Consider the following 12,145-nt stretch of genomic DNA (forward strand, 5'->3'; position numbering starts at 1 on the left):
CCTCCAGCAGGAAGCTAGGGGTCTAGCCTAGCTGTCAGGAAGAGGCAGCAGCTACTAGATGGGCTGGAGGAAGCTCTGGTCCCAGCTCCAAGCCTGACAGCCTCCTCAAGGCAACACGGAGCTGGAGACAAAGGGTCTCATGTTGGGGGCAAAGATACTGCTCACAAGGCTGCCAAGTAGAGCCGTACAAGCTTTAGTGCACACGACTCAGGCACTAAGACCTGAATGGTGCCCATGGGAGTGGTGTAACCTGGCAGTGCTGCTGCTTTATAGACACTTTTAACTCTATCACCCCCAAAATTTTTACATGTGAAACTTATAATAAAGTTATTTTAACTACTTTGAAACTAATACAATGTCACATATTATCCCCACTTTGCATAAAATTGTCCCAAATCTATTAAACAGCAGAAAACTGCCTGTGAGAAACGGGTTATTTCTACTGACGGCTATTAAGAATGATAAAGAAAACAAAAAAATGTATTATGTTTCAGACTAACTTTGGTCCCCTAACAGGGGACTAGGTATTCCCAAATCATCTTCTTGCAAAATCTATTTCCTGAATACTCACCCCTCTTCCATAAGCCAGTTAAATCAGGTTAAGGTAGAAGCCATTAAATAACTAGCCCTTACCTACTTTAGTAAAATCCACAATAATTACTTGTTTAAAGTAAAAGATGATTTAATGGAAAGAACATTTTCTATATATTGGTTATCTGGTATTTACTATATATATATATAGGTTTTTATGTATACTAATAGTTAGCATCCAGGCCATAGCTATTCCTAAATTACTGATATAGCTCACTATGTTTTCACAAAAACAAATATGACAGGGATATACACACAGTACGCATGGAATCTGAAGTGAAATTTTTTTCTGAAAAGTTTAACTTGACTTACATCTTCAACGCTGGGAGCAGGCACACGAACTGCAAGGCACCTACTACGAATAGGTGGTATCACTTTTGATGTAGAATTGCAACACAAGATCAACCTGCAGGTGGACATATACTTTTCCATGGTTCTGCGCAAGGCATGCTGAGCATCTTTAGTGAGTTTGTCAACTTCTGTCAATAACACGACTGAGTCAAGGAAAAACAAAACAAACTTTAACTTAAGTATTTCTCTTCCTCTTCCTCCTCATTATTCAGAGTGAAATCCTAAACAATAAGCCTAATATACTACTTTCCCCTTTGGAGAAGACATGCAAAACTTATAGCTATGGCGAGAATAATTTCTTTTATTTTAAAACATTCTAAGATCAAACAAGCCTAAGAAACACTAGGCTAAACAAAGTTAAAGAGGCTATTTTGTTGTAGAATTTACTGCAGCCTTTATTATATTTATACACAGTAGAAATCACCACGACAAGGATACACTGTGCTGCATTTACCCAAAATAATTTATCTCAGGAGCACATTTCTGTAGAACATCTTAGCATTAAGGAATACACTTTGGAAAACACTGGCACAAGAGATGTAGCAAATAAGGCATAAAGACATCTGGTTACTTGTATAATAAGATTCCGTCTGGTCATAATCAAGGATTGGCCCTAAAGTGCTTCAGGAATAGTATGTAGGGACTGAATCCAACTGTTGTATTTTTCATTGTATTAAATTATTTCTAGAAGATGACAGTGGTAGCATTTGTAGCATTTGAATCTCTCCCATAAAAACAGACACAACAAGTAAAGGTTCCAAGACCCAAGACAACATTTATATCAAAACTAGGTGACAAGTTGTCCCTAAGAACCCTAAATATGAGCAAGTGAGAACAAGAAACTATGTGTGGGAGGAAGTGGCTGGGATCCACCAGGTTTTTGACAGCCTTTAGGACAGGAGAACCCCAAATCACCCACAAAAGCACACTGGAAATATCATGGGCCGATTTAAGAACATCACTCAGAGGGCTCAATTCATGGCTAAGAGCTAAGGAACCTTGATGCAATAAGGTTTGAGAGAACATTGGACTGAAAATAATAAAATGAATATTCCTTCCAAGATAACACTTCACAATTTGGAGACGTTCTGGAAATAGAACCGAAATTGAACAGAACAGGAAAAATAAAGACAAGGAGGTTGATCCCAGTATCTGACAAGGATAGCACCAAATAAAATGACAAAAAAATAAATCACTGCTAGGTGAGAAAACAGCAGCATATTTTAAAAATTAACACACCTCAAACAAGTGACATTTACTCCAGAAATGCAAAGCAGTTTCATTAAAAGATCTAGTAATATAATACTAAACACTAAGAAGAAAAATCATAAAACTACATTAATGGATACAGGAGAGCATTTGAAAAATAATTTTTAATTTATTTTGAAGTACAGACTGAGGAGGAAAGATAAGAAATACACTGGAATATGCACAGGTGATTTACAAAATAGTAAAATAAGCAATGAACAAAAGATAAAATCATCACATTCACTAAAAAAAACAAAGTACAAACAATTTATTTTCTCCACCCAAACTAACAAGGATTAAAAATAATTATCCAGTGTTGATAAATGTTAGAGAGAAATGGGCATTCCTAAACACTGCTGGTGGTAGCACAGAGCTATACCCTCTTTCACATAAAGAATTTGGCAAAATATATCAAAAGCACTAAATATTGGCATATTTATCAAAAAATCTCCTGTAAAAATATATGCATATATATGCACATAAATAATACTGCAAATGTTAAGAGTAACTATTACGGGGATTATGACTGGTATGAATTTTCTTTTGTTTAGCTAAATATTTGATAATGAACATGTCACTTTGGTTCTAAGAACCATTATTTTTAAATAATGCAATTTCTTATTTTAAATTAAGTATTTTTTCATTACTCATCTAGTTCTAAAGTAACAAATGGGTGGCACAAATAGTTCTCTTTCTGCCAAAATTCAATTCCATTAGACTATAAACTCCCAGGAGCAGAGATCATGTCTCTGTTGTCCACTTTTACATATTTAAAGGAAAAAAAAAAAAAAAAAAAGGAAGCGCTAAGAAACAGAGGAAAACCCAGACAAACAAAAGCCAGACCAACAGGTATCTTCACCTTGCAACTGAACATGCGGGTTCAAATACAGACCCTGGACCAAACCAGCCCATTTCAGCGGTGGACACACCTCCTCCTGCTTTCCAAAGCCACTTCTGAAGCTGTCTTTTGAAAGAGTTTGGGGATGTCTTGGGTCCAATACCCTTCTGCATGACATTCACCACAATTCTTTAAAACAGAAATGGAAATGGTAAAAAAAAAAAAAAAAAAGGTAGCGTAGTGCTTGGCACAGAACAAGAGGTTAATAAATATTTGCTAAATGGATGGAATTTACATTCCCCACTACATTTTTCTCTTATACCCACTGCTTGTAATTTAAGTGTCTGCCTCATAAAAAGAAATCTTTTTATCACATACCTTTAAAATCTTTTTGAGAGTTTGTTTCAAGCTGCTGTGATTGTGCCACTGTTTTCAACATCTCCTGAATTACTACCCGGTCACTATTTCCAGCATCACTATACGAAACAAAAATAGTGGTTAAATATGTGTGTAAATATTTAGAAAGTATTATGCCCTTATTCTTAATCTGTTATTATAAGAAAAATGTTGAAGATCTTAAGTGATCAAAATTTTAACCAAACTGAGTAACACCTATTACATTCACAAAACTTTAAAAATGAAGTGTTTTAGGGTCATTAAATACTAAAAATATTCCAATACTCAACTACAATTTGGTTAATATCACTGAAAACACCAAGCATGTTCTTATATTAAGTTTACTGAGAAGATAAACAAAATTAATAAACCATTAGCCAGACTCATCAAGAAAAAAAGGGAAAAGACTCAAAAAATAAAAAAGTGAGCCATGGCCGCTGAGCCTGCGCGTCCGGAGCCTGTGCTCTGCAACGGGAGAGGCCAAAACAGTGAGAGGCCCGCGTACCGCAAAAAAAAAAAAAAAAAAAAAAAAAAGAAGAGCAATACCTATCAACAGCTTATCAAATACTCTCACACTTCTGTACCCACTATAATTCATACCTAGTCAGAGCTAATTTAAAATATAAAAATAACTCCTTGGAACAGAAATTTAATCTCTGTTCCTCTTCTCCACCCCCAAAATAGTAAAGGTCTGAGAGAGAACAAGCCTCGACAAGTCCCTCTCAGCAGTTGTTGATTCAGGGTCTTCACAAGGGGAGGGGATAAGCAAATTAAGTTTAGCACACAAATCAGTACTCTGTAAGCTGCTGACTTACAGGCATTACCTGTCATTTATACCAATATCATTGCTTTAGCACTTAAGTCCTGCACCTCACAAACCAACATAAGTCACCTTGTTAATTCGGGCTGAATGTCAATTTAAAACAGCTGAAAAACAAACAGCTTACCCTCCAACTGACTATTCTTGCTACAGAGGAACTCTCAAAGAGAAAAAGAGGGCAAAGAAGTCAGCTTTAGTTTATTTTCCCAAACAGCCATCGTCTGTCTCAATTCAATATTATTAGATCAATATATGTACAGTGTTTCTTTTATAATTATTTCCTTGTCCAGAATCTGAAATAATTCGCTTTTGTCTATGGAATTACCACTCTCTACTTTTACGATCAGACCCTTTCCCACCAACCTTAATTTTTTCTTTGACATACCTAGGAAAAATAATATCAGTCTGTTAGGGTTGTTCTGTGGACTAAATTATCCATGTAAACCTTCCCACACAGTGCCTGCTACTGAATACACATTAACTTAAAAACTCTCTTCCTCTTATCCCATTCAGTCTAGAAAGGGATGCTCGATTTCATTGCTGTGCCACTGCCCATAAAGTTGCCTTTGCCTGAAGATGTCCTTGATTCTGTTCTCCTTCAAGAACATATCAGACCCCGTAGAACCCTGAAGGCTTAGCCAACTTTACGCCCAATACAATCATTTCTACATCATTTACTTAAGCAGAACGTAACCGCTGTGGCATGAGTTTTCAACGTGCCTCCCAACAAGATCCTAGTCATTATCTCATGATAGAGAATACAGACAGTGGCTGATGGACTACAATACCCTCTAATCAAAAAACTGAAACAAAGAAAATGGGAACCCAAATTCACTTTCTGAAATATTTTTTCTGGCATTTACAAACTTTTTAGACACACTTTGCTCACCAGTTCTGAATGAGTCAATATAATTCAACAAAAACTTACTGACTACGCAAAATACTTTGCGTAAAGCACAGAGCTCTGTAGAGCAAGAAAACTTAATTAAAATTATTTGACTTGGGGGGGGGATCAAAGAGAAGGGAAAGAAGGAAGGTTCTAGGCTCCCCGTCTCACACAGGGCAGCTTCACTTTTATCTATTTTATATATTGTTTCCATACATAATTTTATTTCAAAAAAACATTCTACTCTTTAAAAAAAGTCTGAACATCACTATTCTAAAATTGCTTATTTCTATGTAGTAGCAACTTACCTGGGATTAACTTCAAGGTGGTAATTGCTTGCAATAGTGCTAATTTCAATTTTCTTTTTAGATGGAGTCTGTGGACAAAGAAAGTAGTGTTTTTTTTAATGTTTATTCATGACTATTTCTCCTCTTTTCTGTATTTCATTCTTTTTAATTATGTAAACAACTTATGTTTACTAAAGAAAAGAAAACTTTAGATGACCACCACTAATGCTTCAACTTCATTAACCCCATTCCTTTCTTAAGGTGCATGTAAACATACATGTTTTTACATACATTGGGTCATATCACACATTCTGTTTTTAGTGTGATCACTTTTCTCCTTTACCTCCAGAAATCTCCAAACCATTCCCAGTTATCAGATCGTTGTAAACAATCTGCCTATGTCCTTTCACAGCCTTTTCCATGATAGCACACAAAACTAAACACATACTAATACATTACTACATAGAGTGTGTCAGCATACTTGCAAAAATTGTTTTAAAAAGAGGCAATCATATATATTTCTCTGTGTTTTGCTTTTCCTTAACAACACATCTAGACAACCTTCTCAGACAAGTGGTATAGGCTGTTATAGCTGCATATCAACCATAACATGGATGTCCCAAAGCCAGTCATGCAGATGGGCATTTTGTTTCTTGCTTTTTACAATCTCAAACAATTCCATAATTAACATCCTTGTGTATATGTCTCATGCACTGCTTTCACGTCTATGTAATAGATTCCCAATAAAAGATCTGATGGATTGAAGATGATGTGTTTTCTAAACTTTTTTTTTTCCTAAAGTTTTATACGTATGTATGTGTTTATTAGACTCTCACTGCTTTTCCTCAACTACCACAAAGGTCAAACATCTTCACATATATTTACTGACTGTTTATCTTTCTCTCCTGTGACCATTTTTTATTCAGTTTTCTACCAGGTTGTTTTTCCATTGTTACTTTGTAAAATCTTTTATCTAATACATTCCTTTCAAATATTTTTTATAATCCTTCATTTTTCTATTGATCTTATGTATATTATCTTGTCATACAAACTTTTAAAATTCATATATACCCAAGTATATATTTTCTTCTACAGCTCCCATGTTTTTTACTAAAAGGTGCTCCCGACTCATACACTGTTCATACTGTCTAAGAAATTCTATTTTAAGAAATTTAGTTTTATTTTACCATTTCAGCCTTTAATTGATCTGGATTTATAAATTATGTGTAATAGGGATTCAACTTTATTTTCTTCTGGGTTGGTAACTAGTTATGCTAGCACATTTTGCTGCCCAATCCTTTTCCTACTGATGTGAAATAGATCTTGGGCTGTCATATTTCTGGGCTCTCTATTCAGCTCCACTGATGTAATCCTCTATCCCCATGCCATAGCAATATTGTTTTGATTATAGTAGGCTTACAGTATGGTTTAATAAACACATGTCCCACTTCACAAATCTTCTTTTTCATAATTATTTTAGCTATTCTCAGAAATGTACTTTACCTTTAAGATCACTTCATACAATTAAAAAAATAAATTGCATTTTAATTGGAATTTCACTAAAATTTATACTGAACATGGGGAGAACAGATACTTTTAAATACTACTGAGAACATGATGCATCTTTCCATTTGATCAGCTCTTGTCTTTTGCCCTTTTATAAGATTATGTATAAGGTTTTCTTACTACCTTTCTTATTAAATTTGTCCCTGCATATTTTAAAGAATTTCCACCAGGATGTACTACCAACATCTCAAATTCAATGTGTCTAAACACAAGCTAATCCATATTAGCCTACAGTCCATTTATCCTCCTAAAGATTCTATTAATAGCACAACCTACTGTCCAGTCACTCAGTTTACATTTTTTCAGTGCCTAATATGTGCAAGACACTATACCAGAGGCTATGAAGAACATGAAAATGATGGCAACTGGACTTATTGTGGTGATTATTTCATAATGCATAAAAATATCAAATCACTATGCAGTATACCTGAAACTAATGTAATGCCACATGTCAAGTATAACTTACAAAAATATAAAATTTACCCTATATAACTTCAAAACAAATACAATCTTGTCAGAGTCAAGATGTATAAATAACTATGATCAAGGCAAAACAAAGTAATGCACTAAAAAGTATAAACTATGGGTTGTAGGAGGAAACATTAATTATAACGGGGTTGGGGGGGCACTTCCAAAAGGATACATTTCAGCTAGATCTTAAACACTGTCAGTAAGGAAAGAGTATGAAAATGCATTGCATAGCATGAGGCTACAAAACACAGCCAGGGCAAGATCATGGGAACTCTGAACATCCCAGAGCCTCATGTCTCCTCTCCCAGTCAGTCAGCTGCCCAATCTTTACCGAGTCACCGGATTCCACGTTTAAAATTTTTCTCCAAATCATTCCCTTTCCATACACACTACTGCTCTCAGAACAATGAACTTTAGAAACTTGAGTTCTAGTTCCAGCTGACACTAATTCGAATCTGAAATGAATCCCACCACCTACATCTTACCCAAAGTCTCCTGTTGCTCATATTTCTTCTCTAACGTAATGTAACTTTTGTCTGGTTATAATACTTAGGTCTATAAATCAGCAACTCTCAATCCTGTACACCAGGATTACCTGTGAAATTCTTACTTAAATCACACATTGGGCAGCAAAGGGTCCTATATGATGAGGGCTGAAAATCCCTGCTCTAAATATTTGGAGGGCCTCAAAGTGAAATGCTTACTGTGATGGTCTGATGTTCAATTCTCAATTTTTCCACTCCCACACCATAAAGTTCACGTAGAATACACATAATTCTTGTCTTTTTTCCAGCACCTGATGGTCCATAGACTAACAGATGAGGAAAGTCACCACACTGCACCTGGAAAAAAAAGAACAACTACTACTGCCCAAACTACTGCCCAACGTATGGAAGTAAACTACTTTTCAAGTATCAAATATTTTGTGTCTCTACCTATGAAACTTCAAAAATGTGTGTGTGTGTGTGTGTGTGTGTGTGTGTGTGTGTGTGTATGTATATATAGAGAGACAGATCTTTAACTCTGAAGTGTTGATTATCCCCCTGGGATTAATGTTATATAACTTATATATCTAGCACAGTACATGTAAGATACAACACTATATGCTAGAAAACAAGAAATCCCAAACCTGGCTGACTGTCAGAATCTTCCAGAGAACTTTTAATAAAAAGACTAATTACTGGACCCCATCCACAAGATTATGATTCAGTAACTGAGACTGATGCCTGTCGTAGTTTGGGCTTCTACAAATAGTCCGTTTGATAAGAAACGAGTGCATTTTGTTTTATTTGGAAGGTAAAGGAAACCTTTGTAGGGGAGCAGGAAAGCAAGGAAGGAAGGCAGCCAACAAGTTTTGTTAACTTAAATACCACTCTGGGCATCTGGGGTGTGATCCTGCTGTGGATACTCTTGAAGCCAGTGAAAAATACACCACACTATTAAACCACCCAAGGGTGGAGAAGCTGGAGTATGATACACTACCTCTCATCAATCCTTTGCTGGCTTGGAAAAGTGAATGGAGGGGAAGAGAGGGCATTAATTCCCTGACATTTCAAGTCTGCTTAGAGGTGTCAGCAAGAGAAAGCCTTCAGGAAATGCAGATGCAGGGAGGTGGAAGTCGGTCAATGTAATTTTATAAATTAAGAGCAAGGGAATGGAGTAGGACGCTGACAGTGCTGCATTTCAAAACAAGATTGCTTTTTAAAAACGTTCCCAGGTGATTGTGATGCTCAGTCAGGTCTGGGGATCAGTGTTATGAAGGCTATAAAGATGCCAAGAACACAGACCTTAGCTTCAGATGCATAAAATCTTGTGGAGAAAAAGTCTTATAAATAACCGTTTTGGAAAAATGAAAATAAGTATCTTAACAGACGTGCTTGTTACAGTGAATGTTAATACTCTGTAAACTCATCTATCTCTGGCGCTGAAAGAAAAAAGTGTCAAGGAAAGGAACTATTTACCTAAGACAACGCATGGAAAATAGTAGGTACTCCACAAATATAGCCTTCATTTTTTTAAACTTCTATCTCACCAAAAATAAGTTATGCTGCAAATGTTTCACACTTTTATGAGGTTGTAGATTCAAAGGTAAACAGGTGAATACTTTTGAAAAGCCAAATCTATTAACACAAAACTAATACACTAAATTTTTGCGCAAATATTTATTCCAAATTCTATATAATAGAAAACTGGCAATAGAATATAAAATATATCCCATGGTTAAGAAAATCAAAGTCGACGCTATTGTAAGAAAATGCAATTCGTCTATAAATGAAGCTGTATTCATTTATAAATTGCATTTTCTTAGAACAGCTTTGACTCTGATTTTCTTAACCATGGGATACATTTATTTAGATTTATTTAAACAGTATTTTAAATACTAAAAATAAATAAAATAGTAAATTAATAGATTTACTTAAAATTAGTATAGTATTAGTATTGGAATACCAATACTTTTAAAAGGGAGTTTAAAAAAAACACTTCACTCTCACAACACCACCAACTTTTCTAATGCCTTTCATATATAAGGATGGAGTCCTTTTATTATAATTTCTCATTACAAAAAAAAAAAGCTTTACAAATAGTACCTGTAATTCTGAAAAAGATGGGTACTGGAAGCCCAGAAGGCTGAGCAAAAACACTTCCATCAGGAAGTGGTACTTTAGGCCCTTAAAAAGAGTAGATAAGTGGCTTTTCTACTCAAGACCCTTCTTCCATCTCCACTCTCTACAAACTTCAGTTTGTTTTTCACAAAGCACTGCCATTAGATACTTTTATCAACTACAACATAAAAATAGGCATCGCGACAGGAAAAGAAAAATCTTCCATTAAGGAATTAAACTTAAGGACAACCTAATACCACATAGTTTAGAATTAAAAATGACCTTAGAAATTAATAAACCCAATATTTTCCTTTTTGTAAATGCGAGCAATGACACCAAGACATTTTAAGTAAGCCTATTGAAAAGTCAGATGATGTCACTTCTCTTTTCAAAACGTTCCAAAGGCTTCCCATCTCACTCTATTAAAATTTACTGTATCTGCACTTCCTCCCACCCCCAAACTCCCCCATTTCCTACTCCTCTTCCCGCTGGCCCACGGTTAGCCAGCCGCATTGGCCTCCCGAGTGACGGGCTGTGCACACTCCTGCCTCAGGCATTCTGCACCTGCTGTTCCCTCTACCCGCTCCACTCCTCCCCCCAGAGCTCCCTACTGTGGGCTCTCCCACTTCCTTCAAGCTTCGGCTCAGATGACAGTTCTCAGGGAGACTTTCTTGGTTTACAAGCACAGGCCCCGCCCCCACACCATGTCCTCGTCCCAGTTTTACTCTTCTCCACAGCATTCAGCACCTTCTGAAGCGGGAGGGCGAAGGCCTCCCCTCCTCCGGCTCTCCCCGCCCCGTCCCGCCGACTCACCAGGTTGCGCAGCTGGGCCGCCTGCTCCTTGTGATAGTCCAGCTGTCCCAAGGAGCAGGGCCGGTATTTGTCCACCCAGAGGCTCATGCCAGCCCGAGTTCCCGGGGTCCGACACTCGAACTTCCCGCGCGCTCGCCCTCCGCTCCGGACGCACAAACAAGTTTTCCCGCGAGCTCCAAATCTCGCGACATCACTACCTGCGCGGCGGCGTAAACGAGTTAGGGGCGGAAAGACTACGGAAGCCTAGTACGGACAGAATTAGGCGCAAAGTCGGATATCACCTACTCGTTAAGGCTCATTGTTTTATTTAATCATTTTCTTTGTTCTCACCCTCTATCATAGTACAGGAATTATTAAGCAAAATTGGAAATTTGGCTCTGATACTCTAGGAGTCAAATCCGGGAACTTAAGAGAGACCATCCTCCTAAATTCATTTCATTCGTTCATTCATTCACTCATTCGTTCTACAGAAACTTACAAAATATTTACTGTGTGGAGCTCTGTTTTTGGCACTAGAAAATATCCGGCTTTTCTCACTTGGCAGGCACCAAAAGAAGCTTTATTGAATAAACCGCTAAAACTAATATCTAATCTTCACTACCTTTCCTTACCTCCATTCCTTAAGATTCTTACCGAATTTAAAGCAAAGGAATCTAAAGGTCGTGAAAAGCTACAGAAATGTGGCCACTCAAACTGCACTTCTCTAGGTGTATGTAATTTTAATTACTTATTTAACTTATGCTTTTATTTTACATATTGTTCAAAATCCTAAATACTGCCACAGGACAGGAATTGATTTCCAAATATGTTTAATAACCTTCTCTCAAGGTGCCCCCTCTCATTCACTTATGACACAAGAATTTATTGAATTCTTTGAATCATCATATTTACTGAATTATTCCTGTGGGCAAGAAATTATTGGGCACAATTAACACCACCGGGCTTCCCTGGTGGCACAGTGGTTGAGAGTCTGCCTGCCAATGCAGGGGACACGGGTTCGTGCCCCGGTCCGGGAAGATCCCACATGCCGCAGAGCGGCTAGGCCCGTGAGCCATGGCCGCTGAGCCGCGCGTCCGGAGCCTGTGCTCCGCAACGGGAGAGGCCACAAGGGTGAGAGGCCAGCGTAAAAAAAAAAATAACACCACCAAGTATAAGACACAATCTCTGTTCTCAAAAAACTTTTGAAACACCCTGGGAGACTTCTACCTCAAGGCCTTTGTGCTTATGATTTCCTCTTCCTGAACGACTTCTGTCCAAGTGTCAACGGAGCTGGGT

The 12,145-nt window shown here is 37.2% G+C and overlaps 1 protein-coding gene across 1 annotated transcript in view; it reads right to left on the bottom strand.

The window, feature by feature from the left end:
- Window positions 1–11,059, bottom strand: part of RFC3 (replication factor C subunit 3) — a 15,891-nt gene extending 4,832 nt beyond the window's left edge. Inside the window, exons 1-5 of the mRNA XM_007464250.1 lie at window positions 10,871–11,059; window positions 8,159–8,296; window positions 5,439–5,506; window positions 3,407–3,504; window positions 904–1,085 (exon numbers count right to left, since the gene is read on the bottom strand). Of these exons, the coding sequence (XP_007464312.1) occupies window positions 904–1,085; window positions 3,407–3,504; window positions 5,439–5,506; window positions 8,159–8,296; window positions 10,871–10,957 (573 nt within the window). The 5' untranslated portion in view covers window positions 10,958–11,059. The remainder of the gene's footprint in view (window positions 1–903; window positions 1,086–3,406; window positions 3,505–5,438; window positions 5,507–8,158; window positions 8,297–10,870) is intronic.
- Between the last annotated feature and the right edge of the window lie 1,086 nt (window positions 11,060–12,145).

Source organism: Lipotes vexillifer, unplaced genomic scaffold (genome assembly GCF_000442215.2).
Source record: "Lipotes vexillifer unplaced genomic scaffold, Lipotes_vexillifer_v1.1 scaffold120, whole genome shotgun sequence".
Lineage (NCBI taxonomy): Eukaryota > Metazoa > Chordata > Mammalia > Artiodactyla > Lipotidae > Lipotes > Lipotes vexillifer.